The 25,238-nt window shown below is 41.6% G+C and overlaps 1 protein-coding gene across 2 annotated transcripts in view; it reads left to right on the forward strand.

Annotated features, from left to right (window-relative positions):
- Window positions 1–25,238, forward strand: part of LOC127630525 (double C2-like domain-containing protein beta) — a 352,764-nt gene that overhangs the window by 323,448 nt on the left and 4,078 nt on the right. For both annotated transcript variants that reach the window (XM_052108114.1, XM_052108121.1), the window contains 2 exons: window positions 16,520–16,646; window positions 19,906–20,063. In XM_052108114.1, coding sequence (XP_051964074.1) covers window positions 16,520–16,646; window positions 19,906–20,063 — 285 coding nt within the window. The remainder of the gene's footprint in view (window positions 1–16,519; window positions 16,647–19,905; window positions 20,064–25,238) is intronic.

Raw genomic sequence — 25,238 nt, forward strand, 5'->3', positions numbered from 1 at the left:
GATTACACCACAGAGAAACATTAGTCTCCACTTGTGTCTTTCATTGCATAACAGCTGTGTAACGAACACAATATCCCTCAAATCCATTAAAATCAGATTATACGAGTTGGCTACTTGCCATTAAAATGGTCTTTGTCTATTTAGTTAAATTTTGCAAATATACAGTAAGAAGGGGGTTTTAGTAAACATGAGGTCAATAGTACATGTTTAGCTATATTGACTAAGTAAATGAACAAGTTCATGATCTCCTCATGGTTAATGGGATAAATGTCAATAAATATAAATAAAATGTTGTCATGCAAATGTTCAACTCCATGCTGTACCATGTTGTTGACAACAAGTAGCCAGAGAAAATGGTCATTGATCATTACTGACAGAGCAAATTTTGGTCTATCTCAGTTTTAAACATGTATATGGGTTGACCAAGCATTAAGTGGATATCAGATTACAATTTGGTGTTGATTAAATGTTGATTAGCTGAAACTTCATATAGATACATTTTCCACTAGGAAACTGCTTGCATAAAAGCCATTAATCTGAGGACCACCTAGAGTTTTCCTCCTACACAGTGTCTGTTTTTCATATATATGTGAAAGCTATGCAGAAAAAAAAAATCCTGGAAGGAATAGATATATTAATTAAGGTCCCAATACTCTAACCAGATCATATCAAATTAAGAATGTCAGATTAATACCAGTTTATTGGATCTCATAGATGCACATTTAGCCACCATATATTCACTGTAAATGATAAGAGGAGAACAGCTATTAATATCAAAGTATATTGGCAATTTTGTTTGTCTTTTTAACATTCAGTTCTGTCTTTCTTTATAAACCATGAACAATATTACTAATTGCATCATCATTGATATTTGACCATGATGCATATTTTTTAATTGATCACATTGATACTTTAATTGGTTAATTACGCTACCGTCTGATATCCACTCACATTTATTCATATTTTAAAGTGTGTTTAATTTTAGCAGCAAACAGGTTTCAAAAGATCTCCCTCTGTCTACCATTGGTCAGACAAAAAGATAGTCCTACTCCAAACGCCTATAGCTGGATTTCCATCCACGTATTTCTATATGAATTTTGGGCATACCTCGGGTTTTAAGTGACCCGGGACCTCGTTCCATCCCATGAACCTCATCCATTTGAGAGTTGTGCCCCACACCTCTTTATTTGGATTTTATTTTATTAAAGTCCATCAAAGTCCATCTTTATCTTCTGGATAGTGAAACAAAAATGCTAAATTGATATTGCAGCCTTGTGTATGGAAGCCCCCAGATTTGTCTGGACTCAGTGTGAATGAATGAGGCAGAGAGTCTATGCTTCAAAAGCTGGAATGAGGATGTATGATTGTAGAGGTTTAAGTGAGGCCTGGGATGAGACTTTAAGGCTGATTTACTGTTTTGCTGTCTATGCAGTTTTTATTGTTAAGAGATCTGAGCTCTTTGAGATGTGGCTGGATGTGGACGTGGATCCTTTGAAAATTTGTTGGATTTTATTTTGATTTTATTTTATTAAAGTCCATCAATGGGAGAGAGAGAGGGCAGGCACTTGCATGCATGGTTGCAAAATTGGGCAAATTATGTATAACACTGGGCAGAATATTTTAAATTTTCAATTGAAATGTTTACATTTTTCTGTTCTAGGGTTTTGAGGGTAAAGATGAACAATTTAAAGGCACGTGAGCAATGGGTGTCTATGTTTCTGCAGTCATGTGCATCGGGGAGGACCCACCTGATGATTCACCATTTTTTTTTTTTTTTAGGGCTGTCTTAGCCAGTTTCCATGGAAACCAAAAGTCAAGTCAAGTGGTTTTTATTGTCGTTTCAACCATATACAGTTAGTACAGTACACAGCAAAACGAGACAACGTTCCTCCAGGACCATGGTGCTACATAAAAACAACAAAGGACCAACACAGGACCACATGAGACAACACAACGAAATAAAATACCTATATAAAAAAAAACCTACATATACCTATATAAAGTGCACGTGCAAACATGTGCAAAAAGTACAGGACAGTACAACAAATTACTGACAATGAACAGGACAATAGACAGTGCAGCGCCGACCAGTACTCAGTAGTGCAAAAAGATGACAGTTTCTAAAATGTAAACATAACATACTATGAGATAATGTTCTATGCACATAGCAGTTATTGAGGTAGCAGACAGTTATAAAGTGACAGTTATTAAAGTGCAACTCAGGACACGTGTGTGTCAAACCAGTCTCTGAGTATTGAGGAGTCTGATGGCTTGGGGGAAGAAGCTGTTACACAGTCTGGCCGTGAGGGCCCGAATGCTTCGGTACCTCTTGCCAGACGGGAGGAGGGTAAAGAGTTTGTGTGAGGGGTGTGTGGGGTCGTCCACAATGCTGGTTGCTTTGCGGATGCAGTGTTTTTTGTAAAAGTCTCCCCTATAGGCCTTTCCTTCAGGGAATGCTCTCTTGTCCTTCACGTAAAGTAACTCAAAACACTGGTATGTTAAGCATCTCACCTCTAGTATTTATAAAAACTACATTTTCATTTTTCCTTTTAAAGCATTCTGGCACCTAGGCCTTATAGGGCCTTACATTTCCTCAATATAAGCTATCTAGTAAATCTCTAGCAGTCTGTGACTACATCCCAGTGGTAAAATAGTTATCTTATAACTATTTTATAGCTCTTGATCACTCTGAAGGGAGGCTAGTTCTGGCTGCAAATAAAAAGAGCTGAACAAAAAAGAGACACAGGAAGTTTCATCCTCAAGAACATCAACATTAAATGAGACTGGCATGGCCCAGCATTTGGGTGCTTAAAACTAGTTCAAAAATTACTCTGGTTTGATATTTATTGATTTCAAGTATTGGTTAGTAAAGAAATAAATGTGGCCAGTGCATTGAATACATTCAGGTCAAGCCATGTAAACATAACCAGTGAAGGCTGAAGGGCTGGTCTCTTACCTGATGCAGTTGAACCCAAAACCTAAATCTGTAGAGCCAGTGATTTGGATAAACTCTAAAAAAAAAAGCACACAATCACTATATCATAAGCACCAACAACTGTCATGCTAAATGTATACAGGAATCATTAAAAATAATTCACTGTGTGGATATTTAGTGTGTCATGTTCACTGTTGTCTTCTGTTTTTGTACTGTTATTTTGAAGTTTAGTTTAGTTCCTGTTTCCTGTTTGGTTTTTGTAGTCCTCTGTAGTTTCTTTGTATCATTGGTGTTCCCCTGATTGGTTATCTTTCCCTGATTGTTTCCTCCAGGTGTCCCTCATTCCCTTGTTTGTTCCCTCCTGTATTTAAACCTGGTTCTTTGTTCAGTCTTTGTCGATCGTTGTTGAATGTTGCTGTATTGTTCATGTTCACTGTTCTTGACTCCTTCCTGGTCGTTCGAGGTTTCCTTGTCCCTGTGGATGTTTTCCCAACCAGTGTTTGCCCCTCTATGTTCTCCCGTGTTTTAGTTTCCTTTTCACATTGTGGACCTTTTATTTTGTTCCTGTGTTGTATTTTTATTGTTTGCCCATTAATAAAGCCACGTCTGGATCTTCACCTCTCGTCTGCCTTCTCCTGACTTCCCTTTTCGTGACAGAACGATCGACCAAACTGGATCCAGCGGTGCAACAAGCCAACTATCGCCTGCTCTGTCTGCGACAAGAGGACCGACCGGTGGAGGATCATATCAGCGACTTCCTCGAGCTGGCGAATGTCTCTGACTTCCCGGACTCAGTCCTGGTATCTTTCTTTCGGGGCAATCTGAACGCCTCACTGAGGGAGCGGTTGCCACTGGCAACGCGCGAGTGGACTCTCGGCAGCTTCATGGAGGTGACTTTGCGGGTCTGCGGCTCGCCGTTAACCGTGGGCGTCACTGAGGAGGACCCTATCTCTCCTCCCTCAGTGGTGACTCTCCAGTCTCGCCAGTCCCATCTGTCAGCGAGCTCACCCCCACACCAGTCGCCCTCCACGAGCCAGCGCGGTCCACTTCGTCTGCCTGGAGGAGGAAGAGAAGACGGGCTTCCGCCTCCCGGCCCACGCCTGCCCCGGTCTGTGAGCCAGAGCCCACGCCTGCCCCGGTCAGCGAGCCTGAGCCCACGCCTGCCCCGGTCAGCGAGCCTGAGCCCACGCCAGCCACGGTCAGCGAGCCTGAGCCCGCGCCTGTAGCCTCGACCGTCCCTGAGCCCGCGCCTGTAGCCTCGGCCGTCCCTGAGCCAGTGCCTGTAGCCTCGACCGTCCCTGAGCCAGTGCCTGTAGCCTCGACCGTCCCTGAGCCAGTGCCTGTAGCCTCGACTGTCCCTGAGCCAGCGCCTGTAGCCTCGACCGTCCCTGAGCCAGCGCCTGTAGCCTCGACCGTCCCTGAGCCAGCGCCTGTAGCCTCAACCGTCCCTGAGCCAGCGCCTGTAGTCTCGACCGTCCCTGAGCCAGCGCCTGTAGCCTCGACCGTCCCTGAGCCAGCGCCAGTAGCCATGACCGTACAAGGATCAGCGCCCCTCAAGTCACTCGAGTCTTCCAGGGCTCCTCCTCTCGAGCCTCCCAGGGCTCCGCCTCTCAAGTCTCCCGAGCCTCCCAGGGCTCCGCCTCCCGAGCCTTCCAGAGCTCCGCCTCTCGAGCCTCCCGAGCCTTCCAGGGCTCCTCCTCTCGAGCCTCCCAGGGCTCCACCTCCCGAGCCTCCCAGAGCTACGTCTCTCGAGCCTCCCGAGCCTTCCAGGGCTCCTCCTCTCGAGCCTCTCGAGCCTTCCAGGGCTCCTCCTCTCGAGCCTCCCAGGGCTCCGCCTCTCGAGACTCTCGAGCCTTCCAGGGCTCCGCCTCTCGAGCCTCCCGAGCCTTCCAGGGCTCCGCCTCTCGAGCCTCTCAAGCCACCCAGGGCTCCGCCCCCCGAGCCTTCCAGGGCTCCGCCCACCGAGCATCCTAAGCCTCCGCCTCCTGAGTCTCCTAGGGCTCCACCTCCCGAGTCTCCTAGGGCTCCGCCTCCCGAACCTCCTACGGCTCTTCTCCCAGAGACTCCCGAGCCTCCTACGGCTCTTCTCCCAGAGACTCCCGAGCCTCCTACGGCTCCACCTCCCGAACCTCCTACGGCTCTTCTCCCAGAGACTCCCGAGCCTCCCACGGCTCCGCCTCCCGAGCCTCCCGAGCCTCCTACGGCTCTTCTCCCAGAGACTCCCGAGCCTCCCACAGCTCCGCCTCCTGAGCCTCCTACGGCTCTTCTCCCAGAGACTCCCGAGCCTCCTACGGCTCCGCCTCCCGAGCCTCCTACGGCTCTGCTCCCAGAGACTCCAGAACCTTCTAGGGCTCCGCCTCTAGAGCATCCTACGGCGCCCCCTCCCTCGGCTCTGCCTTCAGAGCCTTCCAGGTCTCCGCCTCTGAAACCTCCTATGGCGCCACCTCCCTCGGCTCCACCTCCAGAGCCTTCCAGGCCTCCGCCTCTAGAGCCGCCTACGGTGCCATCTCCCTCGGCTCCGTCTCCTGAGCCTCCCATGGTGCTGCCTCCTGAGGCCCCAGGGCTTTCCATGGTTCCGCCTCCCTCAACTCTGCCTCCTGGGCCTCACACAGCTCCGCCGCCTGGGCCTCCAGAGCCTCCCTCAGCCTCGCCTCCAGAGCCTCCCTCAGCTCCGCCTCCAGAGCCTCCAGAACCTCCCTCAGCTCCGCCTCCTGAGCCTCCCTCTGCTCCGTCTCCTCAGCCTCCAGAACCTCCTTCAGCTCCACCTCCTGAGCCTCCCTCAGCCCCGCCTCCTGAGCCTCCAGAGCCTCCCTCAGCTCCGCCTCCAGAACCTCCTTTAGCTCCACCTCCTGAGCCTCACTCAGCTCTGCCTTCTGAGCCTTCTAAGCCATCACCTCCCTCGGCTCCGCCTCCCTAGCCGCCCTCGGCTCCGCCTCAGAAGTCCTCCTTGACTCCGCCAGGTCCCTCAGCAGCCACCCCTCCTCCCAGACCTCCTAAACCTGTCCCTGTCCTATGGCCACCTCCCAGGTCTCCTGAACCTGTCCCTGCCCCTTGGACTTCCCGACTGCCCTCTGTGCCCCCTTGGACTTCCTGCCTGCCTGCCCCTTGTGCCCCACCTGGTCTGTCTGTCTGCCCCTAGTGCCCCCTTGGTCTGTCTGTCTGCCCCTAGTGCCCTCACTTTGTTTTTTGTGGGGGGTTTTCTCGTAATTAATTTTATTTGTTTAGGATCGTCTGGAATCCGATCCTTTGAGGGGGGATTCTGTCATGTTCACTGTTGTCTTCTGTTTTTGTACTGTTATTTTGAAGTTTAGTTTAGTTCCTGTTCCTGTTTTGGTTTTTGTAGTCCTTTTGTAGTTTCTTTTATGCTGTCATGTTCCCTGTTGTCTTTTGTTTTTGTACCATTATTTTGAAGTTTAGTTTAGTTCCTGTTTCCTGTTTTGGTTTTTGAAGTCCTTTGTAGTTTCTTTTATGCTGTCATGTTCCCTGTTGTCTTCTGTTTTTGTACCGTTATTTTGAAGTTTAATTTAGTTACTGTTTCCTGTTTGGTTTTTGTAGTCCTCTGTAGTTTCTTTGTATCATTGGTGTTCCCCTGATTGGTTATCTTTCTGTTTCCTCCAGGTGTCCCTCATTCCCTTGTTTGTTCCCTCCTGTATTTAAACCTGGTTCTTTGTTCAGTCTTTGTCAATCGTTGTTGAATGTTGCTGTTTTGTTCATGTTCACTGCTCTTGACTCCTTCCTGGTCGTTCGAGGTTTCCTTGTCCCTGTGGATGTTTTCCCAATCAGTGTTTGCCCCTCTATGTTCTCCCGTGTTTTAGTTTCCTTTTCCCATTGTGGACCTTTTATTTTGTTCCTGTGTTGTATTTTTATTGTTTGCCCGTTAATAAAGCCGCGTCTGGATCCTCACCTCTCGTCTGCCTTCTCCTGACTTCCCTTTTCATGACATAGTGTAGGAAATTTCAGTTGATGTAGATGTGCATCAAATCATGATTAAAGTTCTGCATTTCCCCCACCATTATATGTAGGGAACAGTATGTGTGAGCTAGGAATTAAAATAAACTGTCCTTATTCTACATTATTATGTAAGGAAATTTATAATGGAATTAGTCTTGTTTGATAACCATTATAAATTACAAATAACTAGATTATTTGTCTGAATAAAATTCTCCACCATTAAAATCGGAATACAACGTCTTGTTGTATCTGCTCACAATTTCTATTGTAAGGAATTAGCTTTAATAAGGAAATTATGATTAATTCAATTATTGGACAAATATTATTCTCATGGCTTATCAAAAATAATATTACACTGTGGCAGGGCAGGGCGGGGCCGGGTCGTGATTCTACACACCCGGTCCCTTATCAGGCTAATCAAGCCTCCGAGAGTGATAAAGGCCGACAGCGGAGGATGGTGCGGGAGAGAGAGATCGTTTATGGACATGTCCGTCATGTGTGTTGTTGTCTTTTGTTTAGTTGCTCATCTAAATATTATTTACATTGCCAAGCCGGTTCTCGCCTCCTCCTTTCCATTGAACTACGTTACACTGGTGCCGAAATCTGGGAAGGAGGAGGGATGCCCGTCGCGGAGTCCTCAACACTGCTGTCCACCCGGGAGAGCACCGCTGCCATCCGCCAGGGGAGTAGCCCGACCGCCCAGACACAGTGAACGGCTGCCATCCGCGAAACGAGTGGGGACTGGACTCCCCGACAGCCTGGAGCGATGGAGCCGCTCCCAGGGGTGGAGGAGTGCCCTGACATCCCCCAGAAACGTGGAGGGGTCGACAGAAGACCGCCGTCCGCGAGGGGAGGAGGTAAGTGACTCTCCGACCGCCTGGAGCGGTAGGGCCGCTGCCAGGGGCGGAGGAGTGTCCCCAGGAGTCACCGTGAACGTGGAGGAGCATTCTTTCCGTTGAGGGTCATGGGTCTGACTCCGGTCCGCCCGGGGAGGAGCGGCTGTCGTCCGCATGTGAGGGTGGAGGAGTGATCGAGGACCATGCAACGGTGTATCAGAGAACCGGCAAGTACGTTTTTTTTTTTCATCTCTCTCTCATGTCATGTGTGTGATGTTGTCTTTTGTTTATTTGTTCATTAAAATATAATTTACATTGCCAAGCCGGTTCTCGCCTCCTACTTTCCATTGAACTACGTTACATATACATATTTAGGTACATCTTTGAAGTGAAATCTTTTAAAAACAGGGATGAAATTATTTATTAAAATATACCACAGTCAAATTATCTTTGAATACAGACAAACTTTATTGTTGTTCTAAACATAAAACTAAACAAACACATACAATATGAAACAGGTTGGTGAGTGTTAACAGAATGTGAAATAAATTATCAATACAGTGAAAATGAACTGTATGGAGTCTGTAGACAATGCTTTAAGAACAATTTATCCTTCTTTGTGTCTAAATCTATTTGCAGTCAGATTACCCAAAGTATTTTACTAATACGCCAACACTTTGAGCAAAAGTCTGGAGATGTACTTGCGTGTCTTTGCCTTTCTGAGTTGCATTCTTTGTGTTGCTTGGTTCTTTGTCTCTTTGTCGAAAGTTCATTCTGTCAGTGTTTTGGAACTCTGTTAGATTGGGATCTGTTGCGTCGATGGATGACTCCCGTTGGGTGTATGAACAGTAGAGCAGAGAGTGAGAGGCTTCCTCAGGACTCGAGTCCCAAGCTTACTTGGACTCAACATAGCATGCAGGATGAGGAGCTACAGAGGAAGTGAAGTGCAAGGGAGCACCGCTGAGCTGAGTTCCAAGAGAGAGTTCTAAGAGAGGATTCTAAGAGCAGAAGAGGAAGAAAAGAGCAGAGAACTGTTTTGGAAACATTTTAACTGAAACTGGCCACACCACAAAGGTGTCCCGATCCAAACAGAAGTGGCTTTCCAAAGTCACACGGTCAACTGTCTGTCTCTTTCAAAGTTGATTTAAAATCCTTTGTGTGGAGAATCCTTACATTCTTACAACTCAAAATAGTGAATGTTTAATCATGAACATTTATATCTTGAAAATCGTGCAAGAGACATGACATTCATTGTCATCAACATTCTCTACGTAAACAAGCAAGCATTTACATACTAAATGTGACATGCTTTCATGAATATTACATGTGTAAGTAACAAAACATTAAAATCCCTGGTTACACATCATACTGGTTAATATTTTAAGGTAAGGATTTACAACATAGATAATACAAATCACAAATCACTACACATATTTTAAAAGGTACATTCGCTATAATCATTCATTTGTCAGTGATAAAAGTTATCACAGGTCATAGAGTCATATTCAGAATTATCTAGTAATAAATATTTTGGGTCCAAATGCCTCTTGTATATTTTATAGGGTTAACATTTCAAAGTACAACGTTCATGGATTTCTTTTTAATTGTGGTTTGCAGAATAATGAGGATCTCATGAAGATCTCACAAGGACCTTTCAAAGAAAACCTGCTGAACTTCCTCTGTGTTGAAGTTCAGAAGGTAATCCTGAGGGTTTAAGTTTGTGGAACAAAGAAGGATCTTCTTTATTGTCAGCTCTGTTATTACAAACCCTAGTTTGATGTTAAGCAGGCATGGGAGAGACGGTCTCCTTCAGCAGTTTAGGCGCCATGGATTCCTTTTTATGACTCTGTAATGGCTCATTGGGTGATCTCTCTGATCTGTGGAATGTGGTGTTGAGTTTATTTGATGGCTTCATTTATGGATAATCCTACATTAGCTTGGCAGCTTGCAAAATACTTTCAACTTTATTTTAATACTCTAACTGAAATATTTAATATCATCCAGTGAGTTAGGGAAAATAGGGAATCAAGTTAAAACAGAATATTTTGTCACCTTGTTTACACATTTACCTTAACTGAGTTATAACTTTGTGCTCTATGGATTTACAGTGGATATTTATGTTTGTATTTTTTTTATCAACCATCCAGTGTACATTTTGTTCTTCATCCTTTCAGATAATTGCATTGATGTATGTATTTTGTTATTTATGTTTAAATGCGGCCTACCATCCAGCTTTATATGCAGAGAAAACTATTAGTAAAGCTTACACTATACACTCTTTCAAAATTTCAAAGTGTAGTCCTGTCCCAAATGGAAAAACTAATTTATACACAGAGGAATTTGTATGTTTTCAGCCTTTGTAAGTGACATTTCAAATGTACATAATACGCTGCTGCTCGCTTTATTGTATGACACCCTGTCTACACCGTACAGGAGCGGTGCATCACATCATGTCAAAACAGATGTGACTGGTGTAGACAGGGGTTTTAGCCAAACTCAGTTCTTATCTCAAATAACGTAAAGTACATATTCACACAGCATGGGTCATCTGGGTACTCGTAGTACTCTTCGTTGCATTTTAGTGTGAACATACAGTACTGTGCAAAGGTTTTAGGCACTTAAGATGTTTCACAAATACATTAAGATGGTAATTTATATCTTCAGCTAAAGTGTGTCAATAGGAAAAATAAATTTTAGACTCCCAAACAGTACTTTTGCAAATAGAAAAGATTAGAACAGAAGAACAGGGCGCTCTGCAAGAGATGGCATTGCCCCCACAGAGCCTCCCACTGAACATCGAGTCAGTCTGGGATTACCTGAAGAGATGAAGTATCTTTATTTTCACAAGTGCCTAAAACATTTGCACAGTACTGTACACCGATGAGCCAAAACATTATGACCACTCACAGGTGAAGTGAATAATGAGTATCATCTCCTAACAAGGCCACATGTCAAGGTTTGGGTAGATTAGATGGGAAGCGAACAATCAGTTCTCTTAGTCAACATGTTGAATGCATGAGAAATGGGCAGGAGTATAGACCTGAGTGACTTTGACAAGTATCAAACTGTTAATCTCTTAAATGGCAATCCCAGTCAGCAATGGTGAATACATACCAACAGTGGTTCGAGGAGGGACAAACCATAAACTGGCATCGATGCACAATGGCAACGAAGGCTATCCTCTCTGGTCCGAACCAACAGAAGGTCTACTGTGGCACAAGTCACTGAAAATGTTTATGATGTTTATGGGAGGAATGTGTCACAACACACAGTGCATCACACCCTGCTGCATATGGGGCTGCGTAGCCGCAGACCAGTCAGAGTGCCCATGATGACCCCTGTCCTCCGTCGAAAGCGCCTACAATGGGCACGCAAGTGTCAAAACTGGACCTTGGAGCAGTGGAAGAAGATTGTCTGGTCCGATGAGTCACTTATTCTTTTACATCACGTGGGCCACCGTGTATGTGTGCACCATTTACCTGGGTAAATGATGACACCAGGATGCACTGTGGGAAGACAAAAAGCCAGTGGAGGGACTGTGATACTCTGTGCAATGTTCTGCTGGGAAACCCTGGATCTGATCATTCATGTGGATGCCAATTTTACACGTGCCACCTACTTAAACATCATTACAAACCAGGTACACACCTTCATGGCAATGGTATACCCTGATGGCAGTGGCCTCTTTCAGCAGGAATATGAGCCTTGCCACACTGCACACATTGTTCAGGTATCATTTGAGGAACATGATGAAGAGTTCAAGGTGTTGCCCTGACCTCAAAATTCCCCAGACCTCAATCCGAATAAGCATCTGTGCAATGTGCTGGACCAGCAAGTCTAATCCATGGCGGCTCCAATCCGCAATTTACAGGACTTGAAGGATCTGCTGCTAATGTCTTGGTGACATATACACAGGACACTTTCAAGGGGTCTTGTAGAGTCCATGCCTCGTCGGGTAAGCAATGTTTTGACGGCACGTGGATTACCAACAGCATATAAGGCAGATGGTCATAAAGTTTTGGTTCATCAGTATATTACTCGTACAACAAAACGGCATAGAATAATATGCAATTTGGGATGCAGATTATGCCATTCATAGGGTCAATCCCTCAAATAAATGTAAACACCGTGGCTCTGTGAAAACATTGCTTTATTTGAGAATCCTGACAAACCAGACACAGCAACGCTGACTAAAAAAATGGTGTGTGTTTGGGGCGTGACCACTGATATATATATATATATATATAACTGGTTCACTAATACAACAGTAAACTGCCACCTGTGAAGCCACCAGAAATGTTCGAGCGGCCATCTTTGTATGCTCAATCTGCCATAGAGCCTCAATGACTCACAGGCGAAAACACCCCATTTCACTGTCTCCGACCTGCGGATACGACAGTTGCATTTCGCCCCCTAGTGATAATCATGTTTAATGTTTAATTTGCTTGTTATGGAGAATAATCATTGTTATATAAGATATACATGCGTAGAGGGAGAGAAAGCACACTCTTATCAAATGACAATGAGAAAAATGCAGATTTCTCCCCTAATTGGAATGCCTAATTCCAAATGCGCTCTAAGTCCTTGTGGTGGCGTAGTGACTCACCTCAATCCGGTTGGCGGGGGAGGAATCTCAGTTGCCTCCGCGTCTGAGACTGTCAATCTGCACATCTTATCACGTGGCTAAATAATTACATGTGTAGGACTTTTGCGTTATAGGGATGTACATAAAATCTGTGATTGAATGATTACAGAGCCCATATTATGCTAATTTAAAGGTTCATGATTTTATTTTGGGGGTCTAATAGAATAGGTTTACATGCTTTAATGTTCAAAAAACACATAATTTTTCTCATATTGTACATTTCTGCTAAACCTATTTTCATCCTCTGGCTCAAACGCTCTGATTTAGGTCCGGCCTCTTTAAAGTCCACCTTTCTGAAAAGCCCAGAATGCTCTGATTGGTCAGCTGTTGGTCTGTTATGATTGGCCAACCGTGTAGAGCGTGTGTTGAAATCTGACGCCCCTTACCATAACTGAGTTTCAGGCTTCCTGAGTAGCTGTGAACGCTATTGTAACTATGGTAACAGTGGCAACGTTTTTTGCCGTACCAGTTTGAGTCCGATAATGAAAGGTTGGTAGAACAAGCTGATCGACCCGAACAGAGGCTTAGTCCCGGTTGGACATTGCCGGTGGTATTAGAGAGAAAGCAATCTTCCAAAAATCATCTCATAATATCAGCATTTAAAACATTATGGATATGGATATCTTCACAAATTCAGTGAAAAAAGACCTACCAAAGTACCCCTACAGACTATGAAAAGCATGACCATGTCTGTTAGAAACAGCCATATAGATGATGTCATGCTTCAGTCTTTTACACTTTTACACAATGCATTTCCACACTGCTTCATGGTTTTATCTCACTCCAGCAATATCTCATTCTCACTATTTAGTGTTTTAATGGCAGGTTGTGCATAACTCCTACCATGACTATGAAAACTATGAGATTCATAATCTCACTGTCAACAGTGACAGCTCTATTCAAAGCGAAATTAACCACACAAGTACCTCATCGCTCATGGTTTTACATCTGAAAGCCTTTTAGTTTAGACTTTTTTGCAAACACATTTATTTCCTTTTTTTAACGGTCATGGAAAATTAAATGTAGTTTGCTGTGCTTATCCTCTTATTTTTCTAATTGTATGACTTCCGGGGATTTCTCTGTGCACATTAAAACAAAGAGAAATGAAAAGAACTAAAACAAACATTAGAATATCTTATTTAACAGCAGGAACTCTGTCCTCTTCTGATCTCATAAATCTGTCTTTTGGACAAAATTATGCATAGTTAATTCATTTCCTCCCAGCATTTATTTAGATAAAAATATACCTGACATTTCAAATACTTCTTGCATATTAAACCCTGGCCGCAACCTGAATGCACAAATTTTACTGCCCACAAATATTTTCAGTTGGAATTGAATATCTTTAGCTCTCTAAGAGCTGGAACAAGCTCTGACTCATACAGCATTTACGCACCAAAATTAGCATAACAATTTTTATTGTTTTTAGTGAAGAAAATTGCTTTAAATCGCAGACCAATCTGGACTTTTCTGCCCCTACATTTGTATCAGTGCACAAGCATATCCAGCTCACGTGGGCAAACACAATGTGCTGTGATTGTAGAAAATAGCACTGTATAAGAATTTCCTGATTGAAGGTTTAGCACAGATTTGTCCATTTAGCATTTGCACTTTCATTCAAGAGGACAATTGGCAATAAACATACACACTGGAGTAATCAGCCATAATCAAAACAGCAAACACACACAGTTCCCTACATGGAAGAGCAATCCAGTACAAGGTTGTCTTGTAAAACAATCTATCCACATGGAGCACTACAGAGGAAAATGTATTTAAATCAGATCTTTGGGACATATTGAGCACTGTTGCTGCCCATGTCTCATACAAGACCTTTATTAATCTGTGAGTAAATAGGAGAAAATGTGTTATTGCCTGTTTAGCTGATACATCGCTGAAGCCTTTGCAGAGCTGAACAATTGAGCTAGACTACACAAACATGTACTCTCATGAGTTTAGCAATCAGTCGCGATGTGAGGTTACAAATACACAACTAAACTCAAGATGGAAATAAGACAACCATGTAGAAATTAATTGTTTACATAATACAGTGGAGAGGTAACAAATGGAAATGATGTGGATCGGGAGGCATTCTTTGTGTTTTTTCCCTCCCCTTATCAACAAGGATGTCTGCACATTCAAGGAAAGACCAAAGTCGATGTAACACACATATTGATTCAACTCTCTACGCATCAGTCTGTTTGAGATATTACATTGTTAAATGTTGTGATGGGGATTTTTTCTATGAATTCATCATGTATAAAATATTTGATTGTTTATGACCATATCATAGACTACAGTTCTAAGAAATGGTGACTATACACCTGAAGTGCCCCATATGCTAACTCAATTTTTTCGCATGTTTTTGTAATATCAGTTTCATTGTTTGAGACCGAATTGAGGGAATCAGTCATTTTATGAGGTGTAAAGCATGAGGATTAACCCAGTCCTTGAAACTGAGAGAAATAAACGTGACTAGAGTGAAAATAAGTTTGGAGTTTACTGTCTAGATCAACACTACTGGCCTAAATAACCTAAATCCTGGTCTCAGATCATTGCAACAAAAAAAAACCTTCGGTCACCAAAACCTTTAATCTCAAAGCTATTTCTTTTAAACATTTTATCATCTCTTTGTGTAGATGACAAATTGAACATAGTCTTAAGGCATTGAATTGTTGCTCTTTTGGCCATCTGTTCTTGCGTTAAATGAGACACATCACCAGTGAGTTATTTCTGTGGGAATTACTCATCTGTTTCCAGCCAAATGTTATTATTGACCTGTAGAAAACTAAAAGAAGCAACGCCTTTGTTCCTACCCCCACATATCAAGTAGTTCTTGCCGGTACTGCAAATAGCACAGAAATTCACAGTGAGCAAGCGGTTACAGTGAAAATATAACATTTAAACGACTCTTCCTCCCATGGAGATTCTGCATTTTTGGTAAGGACCAAACGTTGTTTCCACATACGTAATATACTGTATTATGCAATTCACATTGTATATTGGACTGTGAATAATGTTTTGCAATCGTCAGTCATAGGAGGTGAGTTGCAGTGTTTGCCATGCCTGCCTCATTTGAGAAGACCTGCTCTTCCTTTTTTCCTGATTGAACTAGGATCAAGATTATTATTTGTTTAATTTTTGGACAGATTACAAAGATTGTAATCAGATTAACATCGTTATTGTGGAAGTGAAACACCTTAAAAGAAGAATGCGCAACCAATTGGTTAGCATGAAGCAAGACAGTTTAAAACACACAGCTCTGACCAAATCGCAGTTCTCTTCGTTCAGCGTTGCGTGATTGAAACTGGCTCGGGCCACCCTACCGATTGGTCACGCAGTGCAGGCATGTTTGGTCAGTGCTGCATGGTTGAAACCATTATGTGGAGCAAGTAAACAACCCAGCTATGTGCTATTCAGTCCGCCAGGCTGTGCTGTTAACTGAATTGTGCAAATAACTCATCTGCACTGTGCTGTTGAATTGGCCCTGTCAGATTCTGTCTTCTTTTTTGGTGTCTGAATTTTCATAGTTGTGAATGATTAGCCTTTTAAAACTTAAGCCCAAAGTGTACTTCGGTTTTGATGGGAACGCTTAGCGTCTGCGTTAAGTCGGGCGCTAGCCTTTCAAAGTATACTTCATTTCACTGTGCGTATCCACAGGCGTTGGCATGCTTGGTATGTCTGCTGTGAGATACTGGACTATTTCTCTTTAAGATATTAGACACATAAATATGTCTTAATATTCCTTCAGACTCAAATTATATAAACGGGTTTCTCCTGATTTAGTTACACATATGCGCTCTTGCACATCCAATTTTGTTGTTTCCACATACGTCTCTGTGACAGCAACAGCTCATTTGTGAGTGTTGCCACCTTGTAGACCCTGTAATTACTGCAAATACTTCCAGACACGTGCAATACTGCATGTTCAGAGTATGCGCAGTTACAAAAATCGGGCTTAAGCATCTGCTGATGACTAAATTTGCGGCACGCTTCCTGTACGCATACTCCTAGCATTCGTAACTGACCTAAATATTCTTTGGGCTTTAAACTCAGACAGAGATCCTCTTTAGTTTTAACTAGCTGTGTAGTTTCTTTATCATGTCAAGTTCAGGCCTGATCTGTCTCTGTTGACAATCTTTTGTTTTGTTCTAGGATTTCAGTGTGTGATGAGGACAAATTCCGCCACAACGAATTCATTGGAGAAACCCGAATTCCCCTGAAAAAGCTCAAACCCAACCAGACCAAGAACTTCAGCAACTGTTTGGAAAAGCAGCTTCCTGTGAGTTAGAGAGTAATTTAGAGTAAAATCATTTAAAATAAAAGCAACGTATTTGAAGACATTAGAAGCTCATTTGTGCTAATCATCTGTATCGTTGCCTGTGAGTGATGGGGAAATTGAGGGAAGTTTGAAAGCTACATACAGATATTCAGATATCAAACTGATTAGTACATCCAAAAGTGACTGCAAATAACTCTGATTAGAATTAACATACCAATTGGAATTTAATTATCGTTGCAGCAACATCCTCACGTCCATCAACCATCTCAGACAAACATGACAGCCTTAATATAAACCAGCAAAAAAAAGAAAACACAATGGTGTAAAGTTGTCAAACTATGAACCATTCATGCGAAAACATTCAGGCACAACAACTGAATTGCTGCTTTTATTGGTTGAATAAAAAGCACCTCAACCTTACCATAATGCTAAATTTCACATTATGCCACATTTCAGTCTGATGTTGTTGACTGCTATTATTTGCAGTAGTAGTAGTAGTAGTAGTAGTAGTATTATAAATGTTACTCAAGAAATGTCTTCTCAAAGCAATGCAACAAATTAAATAATACATAAGTAAAAAAATATCCAATGAAAATAAACACAACATTAGGCTCTATCTCTATAGAGAATATATTAATATCTAAAGGCAAACATGGCCAGTTTGCTTCTAAATAGATAACATAATTTGAACCAAATTTTATTTGGGTTAATTATATGTAGTTTAAAAAACCTGCATGACACAATTGTTGCCGCACGGCACATTATTTTAGCTGTTTTCCTCATCATTGTTGGTTAGAATGTTGAGCTGTCTAGCCATTTGAGATGTTTGACTTCCTACATAGCACTTTAAGGATTTCAATGAAATCCAATGGGTCACGTAAGTTTTGTGGTTTGTGCTGCAATATCGAGAGAACCCGGACTGAGTAGTGTGAGTGATTCCGCTCTGCACTTACATGTCTCTGGAGCACAGGGATTTGAGGAACCAGCAGCCGCGCCGCCTTCCTTCTCCATTTCTCTGGCAGAATGTGTACCACGTATGTGTAATGTGAAGAGAATGCTGTGCATATTTCTTTCCACACAGTGTTGATTTTACATAACCACAATAGAGACAATAACCAAAATGTATACCGGTTGTCAAATTTCCACCGGTTTACATTTATATACATTTACATTTATTCATTTAGCAGATGCTTTTAGCCAAAGCTAAAGCAGTTTGTCATGTGTATCAGTGTGTGTGTACTGTGTGTATATATATATATATATATGTGTGTGTGTGTATATACAGTGTATATATATATATATATATATATATATATATATATATATATATGTAACGGATCAATGGAAAGGAGGAGGCGAACTGCTTGACGCTGTAAATCATATTTTAATAGTAAACTTAAAAGACAACATAAACACACACATGACGGACATGTCCGTTAACGATCTCTCTCTCACGCTCGATACTCTGCAGTCGGCCTTTAACCCTCACAGTGGCTTAATTAGCCTAATACGGGACCGGGTGTGTAGGATCATGACCCGGCCCCGCCCTCTGCCCTGCCACAATATATATATACTCACAGGCCACTTTATCTAAATATTCATGCTATTATCTTATCAGCCAATTGTTTAGAGTAGATCAGCAGTTACAGAAATACTCAAACCAACCCATCTGGCAACAACAAACATACCATGGTCCAAATTACTTAGATCAAATTTTTTTCCCCATTCTGATGGTTGATGTGAACAGTAACTGAAGCTCCTGACCCATATCTGCATGATTTAATGCATTGCACTGCTGCCACACGATTGGCTGATTAGATAATTGCATGGATGATTGTTGGTGCCAGAAGTGCTGGTTTGAGTATTTCTGTAACTGCTGATCTCCTGGGATTGTCACGCACAACATTCTCTAGAGATTATTTAGAATGCTGCCAAAAACAAAAATATCCAGTGAGCGGCAGTTCTGTGGATGGAAATGCCTTGTTGATGTGAGAGGTCAACAGAGAATGACCAGACTGAACTATACATATACATTCAGTCTAAAGTACACATCACAGCTACGGTTCTTGGTTCATATCAAACAGAACTGAGAAGCAGTTCAGTGAAGTAGTCGTTTCGATGGTCATTGGAATCAGTGGATCAATGATTAAATGACTCACTCATGACATAAAAGATCGTCATTTGTTGCTACGTTCTGATGTAAAGACATAATCAGCAGAAATATTCATGAAAAAATTCAAATGAACGATGAGTCAAAATCCCTGTCACTGTCGCGGCTTAAAGAGAAGCGATACAAATAGTAGAGCATCTCAGCTGTTATGCTGTTATACTAAATATAACAGCAACTATGGCTTATCAAATTCAACAACTGGAGCTGTTGTATAAATGTAATTTAATTTCACAGGACGGCAAGTGCATCACTGAGAAAAAAGAAAGAGCAACAGCATGATCCAACCCTCAAATTTTGAGACATAATTTCTTAAAAGTTATGGTTTCAATAAAGTAGTTTTTAAACTCTGTTCTTACCACCATCTTTTAAATGTCTGTCTCCCATCTGCGAGACAGTCAAGATGACAAAGGTTCAACACACAGACTGATTGTGGATCTGCTCTCAGACCTGCAGTGCAGGTAGAGGTGGCAAAAGTTCAACACAAAGACTGAATTGGGATCTGCTCTTTATCCTAAGTGTGACTCCATCAGCTGGCAAACAGTAAGAATGGTGTTTGTTGTGTGAGGAGACTCTGTAATGTGTAAACAAGTGTGTTTTTGTGATCTCCAGTGGGGACGGAAATGAGACCGCAGTGTGTGGGGGATGAGCAGAGACGCCTCCTCCACAGCTAATTAACTTCATGCTCTACAAAGTTCTAAGGAAAAGAGAGTAGATTCATGGCTCACACTCAACAGTTGGGATGATTTCAGCTCTGTTTCTGTTGGGCCACAGAAATGTCTAGACAACAGCTAAACAATAGAAAGAATATAAAGTCGTGCATGAAACTAAATTTAGAACATTAACAAATTACCTAATGGGACACAATGCCTGTGTTATGTAGAAATTTCTTCCCATTTATGGGATCATAACCCATCCATATCTGATAAGTAATTGATAATGCTCCTTAGATGAGGTCAGCAACCAGATTCGTAAAATGACAGCATGGAATGGTTTGTTTTTATTAGGTTTGAGCTTAAGTCATTTATGCTTTTTATTTCTTAGAAGTTGGTCTGACAAAAGTGTTTCCTATTTGTGTGTTTGTTTGCACAGATCGACAAGACAGATGATAAGTCTCTGGAGGAGCGAGGGCGCATCATGATCTCCCTGAAGTATAGCTCTCAGAAGTCTGGCTTAGTGGTGGGCATCATCCGCTGTGCCCATCTCGCTGCCATGGATGCCAATGGTTTCTCTGACCCTTATGTCAAAACGTAAGACATACCTCACACTATCCCTCTGTCTCTCATTGATTCTTAATTTCACTTCTGTGCTCTGTATGCTAAATTGTTACTGGCATAACAACAGATTTTTCCTTAACGCAAATGGCAACTTCTGCTCTGCAAAAGTACTTTAATCTGCACGCAGACTATATGCTTTTGTGAAACAGTTTCATTTGAAGCATAATGGAAGATCCTGGGAAATATGATTATGTAAATTACAGATCAATATCAAAGGACTGATCAATAGCAATTCAGCTTGCTCATCAGATACAGCTTTGTCGCTAAATGTCGCTAGTCTCTGTTCTCTGTGTCGCTAGTGGGCATTCCTAGTGCTGACGCTATAACGTTATTTATCAGCTGCACAACTGGCCATAGCTTTAGAAAATGAGATACATTGCTGGTAAAATTAAGATACCATTCTTATTTGTCAAGGAATAATTTTTTTGGTCTCTTGTTTGGTTTATTTTAAACTGCAGCAGTGCTCTGCATTATATCATGAAAAAAAATTACAATCAATACATTTATGAATCAAACGTATTCAGAATGCTGATCATTTCTGACACAGTTTCCCACACATCATTGTTTTATTACAGGTTAATATATGAGGTTGCAGATAAATGATATAGAACAGTGAAATTAAAAACATCATTCACCTCTCCTCTGGGATGTGCCACTGTGGTCGACTAATCGACTAGTTGTCCAACAACTGACTTTTATAGTCAGATATTTTTAGTGGTGGTGATTTTAATGGGAGATACGATTCTTAAATGAATTGAGAGACGCAACTGATTGGAGAGCGTTTTAAATGATGATAGCTTGCTGTGCTTAGAAGTGAATTATAGTCAGCACAGTTAAACCTTCTGCAAGAAATTGAGTCTCTTTAATGCTTTAGGTTTAGACTTTTTATGCCCTGATGTTACAGCAAAGCACCACATCAACAATACATTTCAAGGCCATCACTGTTAGATGTTAAATCCTCTGCTGTGAGTAATATTCCTGTGTTTTTAAGGTGCTTTGGAGAGATTAAAGTCTGATTAAAAGCTGATTCTGTCTGAAACTGCTTAAATAAATAGTTGCAGTAAAAAAAGGTTTAAACTGCTTGATATCTTGAACTAGATGTGTTCCCTGCAATACTGTCTTACAGTTCTGGCCTTTTGAATGCACAGCAAGGATCGCCCTGAGCAAGGACAGATTAAGAATTGAGAGGCCCATGGGCCGGTACACCATGGAGGCCCACCATGAAGTGTCACGAGACTACGTTCGCCTTTATGCGATACAGGACGCTTGCCAGATTTGGTAGAATTTTTCAAATTGATGGAAGAAAATTTGGAGCAATGTCTTACATGGCCAATTATGTGTGCTTTTTAATTATGAACCGATCCAAAATTATGCTTTATTAATAGGGATGTACATGGTATTCAAATACCAAAATCACTATTTGGTTATTCTACACATGTTTAGAGGTGTTCAACCTGTTCTGAGTCCAATGGTACCCGATAAAGGTTAAACCTACAGGTTTGGATCCATGTTCTAGTCAGTTTTTCAAGTAGGCTACAGGGCGAGTTATGGGCTGTTCACATGTGCCTCGAGGCAGTGTAAACATGCACTGGATGGATGTCTTTTATCGTTGTGCCACAACTCACTGTTAATTTTAAAAGAACTTTAATATTTATAAATCTACATTTTCTATTTATAATATCAAAACACCTGTTTTCTGTTTCAAGCTTTTTCAGAGCTGGTGTCACAAATCAACATTCTGATGAAGTTCGGGTTGCAAAGAGGACTTAATTTGACTGTTACACATGATTCCAGATAATTTTTCACCTGGCAAATTTTCAGCGCTTGATAAACAGAGTGTTTTCCCCTTTTTGCTCAGGTGTGCATACAATAATTACACAAGTTAAATGCTGTATCATTTAACAATCAAAGCATCCCTAAGAAGTCTTATAATCTGTAGCGTTCGCTGCCTCATGGAAAGTGAATTAGAATTACACATTTTCCATTTATTAAGAATAGGCCTACTATGATGCAGGCAGTGACAGAGATTATGTTTGTTCGACTTTAATGTGATTTTATAATTTGAAGATTTTATATGCCTATTGTGCTATTTAGGCTCATAGCTCACTGTGCAATTTATTCCCTGCTAATCTGAGTTTGACACATCCATGCAATAAACATTCTTAATTCCAGATTCCCTGTGCATGCTCTTGAGAGTCTGTGCTCACACTGCTGTAGTCCAGCATGCATTTGGCCATGGATTTATAAAAGGTATCTCAATATAAATAAATACGTGATTTAGAGCTCGGGCCCTTTGGGTTTAGAGGCCCCTGGGTAACGGCCCAATCGGCCCGGTGGTTATCCGTCCCTGACTCTCAAGTGCTCTGGTTACATTGAAGTGCGTCATTCTGTGTTCAGGATGAACATAAGTGGTTTTGTGCCGCTCTTTTTTTGGAGCCTTTCTTATTTTTTCTTTTCTTGATTTGATAGTTTTGTGCAATAAGTTGTTATAGTTATTTAGCCTATATTTTGTTGAATATGCTTTAGTTACCATGTTGAAGTGCTGTACTAAGCATATTTCCATATTTCCTTCTAAAACGTGTCTGATCAGGGTTACGCAAACATAACAGAGCCTAATTATACATTATTATCCTTAACACAGACTAGTCATTCAAACAACTGACCAACTAGTCAGTTATCATAATTTACAGTTTTGCACATTCCTATTCTCCTCTATCTTGCCTGCATTCGACTCAAGTCTCTCACAGGTGATGAATGACGATAGCGCCCTGTTTTCACTACTATTGATTGCCACTGCACGATATCGCTCCGCTTTTACATAAAGTTAAACTTTGCTCAACTTTGTCGTATCCCTTGACACGCCCAATTCCTGTCACCAATGGTTTCTCTCAGTCCTGTCGCCAGCTCTCATTGAAAATGAATGGTCTTGTTTCGGGGAGGGGCTTAAGACAGTAGGCTTTGAAACAATAAGACAATGTGGGAATTCACTAAGAAGGAATTGCACATGGTAAAATGTGCCATTTATTTCCTCATGCTGACTGTGCTGGTTTAGCACCCGATTCACAAAAGGAATTATGCAAATCAGGCAACAGTGCAAATGCACCCACAAAATCACTGCAGAATGCAATCTGCATGCACACTTCTGATCTCGCCTATTCTGAGCACTATATAGCAGAGGATGCACCAGCCAGATCTGACACACCCTGCCAAGATTTTACACCACTACTGTGAAAGTGTTGCAACTGTTTAGTGAATTTGTTCTGAGTCTGAGATTTCAGACTATATGATTTTTCTAATAAATAATGTCGAAGTAAAATAAAGAAGTGATTAGTATGAGCTGAATACATTACAAATATTTTCAGCAAAAAACAAACCAAAACGTTGTAGGTTGTAGGTTTGAATCCCACAGCAGTGATCAATGAGCTACTGCAATTGTGCCCTTGAGTAAGGCACTTAACCCCACTTAACCCTTAATCCAGTGGGATTGTCCATGTAATGTACTATAAATTACTTTAAGTGAAAGTGTTTGCTGTAAGACTACTTATGTTTAAGCATATATGTACACATGTATGTTTGTGAGAAATCTCTTACCACACCCATTCGTGCTAGCATCCACATCATTTGTTTTGTCAACACTTGAAGGTTTGATACGCATATGCACTGATATGGGAATTATGACACACTTCCTTTTAATTAATCCCTCCATATCAAAGATAGGAATTAAAGGCTTATGTTAATTTTGAGGACCAGAATATGTTGAATAACAGCATGATCTGTGCTTGTGCACACAGAAAGAATTAGATTTCTTAACTCACTCAGTTGCTGAATTGAATGATTTATAAAGGGATTGTTGCAGTGGAGCACTATGTTTTTGTTTTCTGCATGTACAAACATAGGTCAATTTAAACGGCCTAGTTCCATCTCTGTAATTGCTTTGAATACTACATTATTAATTCATCAAGTCCATTTTTTTAAAATAGATAGAAAACCCCCATTTTAAACTGTTGATTAATTTAGTCACAAGAAAAGCTGAATAATAGGGTTGTCAAGAGGTGTAGTTAAAGCAACAAATGGCATTCCCTAGCAAAAGAGCTCCAGGGAGATTGTTACAAAGAGGGGGGAAGGAACCATTCATAGGTTTTACATTAAAAGTCTACTATCATTTTGATAATGTCTTCAGCAGCTTCCATATCACCCTGCAGCACTTGCCTGGTTACCCACTATAGCTAAGCAGGGTTGAGCCTGGCCAGTACCTGGATGGGAGACCTCTTTGGAAAAACTAGGTTTGCTGCTGGAAGAGGTGTTAGGGAGGCCAGAAGAGCATGCACACCATGTGGTCTGTGTGGGTCCTAATGCCCCAGTATACTGTAAAAAGGCACCGTCTTTGATGAGATGTTAAACTGAGGTCCTGAATCTCTGTGGTAATTAACAATCTCAGGACACTTCTCATAAAGATTAGGGGTGTAACTCTGGTGGCCTGGCCAAATTCCCCCCATTTGCCCTTCTCAATCATGGCCTCCTAACAGTCCCCATTCATTAATTGGCTCTATAACTCTACTCTCTCCTCTCCACCAATATCTGGTGTGTGGTGGGTGTTCTGGCACACTATGGCTGCTGGTGTACACTAGTGGTGGTTTACTATGTAAAGCACTTTGAGTGCCTAGAAAAGCACTATATATATATGTAAGGAACTATTCAACAAGCCACTGTTGACCTCTTAATTTTTGACTTCCATCCTCAATTAATTTGAGTTCTGCACTCTATTATTATATCTATCTACTCGTCTACATAGATTACCCAATACATTTTTATTAATACTTCTATATCTTTGGAACACCATTTCAATTATTTGGCTGGGGAGTGTTTGACCTCATTGCCTGAATTTTTTTAACCAGTATAAATGTTTTTTTTAAGAGAGCAAGGGACCCTCATTAGAGAGAGCTTGCAGGAGTAGAGCCAGAATTAGAAGTTTAATGACCACTAAGTCTGCAGACAAGTGAGGTGTTGTTGCATTTAATCCCTCTCTCTCTTTTATTCTAATAAACCTTTCATTATTTTAGGAAAGACCTAGAGAAAAAGCTGTTGACAGTGTTTTGCAATAAGCCATGTTCGTCATTTCATAGCTCAGTAACTGAAAATATTCCAAAT

The sequence above is a fragment of the Xyrauchen texanus genome, chromosome 3 (genome assembly GCF_025860055.1).
Source record: "Xyrauchen texanus isolate HMW12.3.18 chromosome 3, RBS_HiC_50CHRs, whole genome shotgun sequence".
NCBI lineage: Eukaryota > Metazoa > Chordata > Actinopteri > Cypriniformes > Catostomidae > Xyrauchen > Xyrauchen texanus.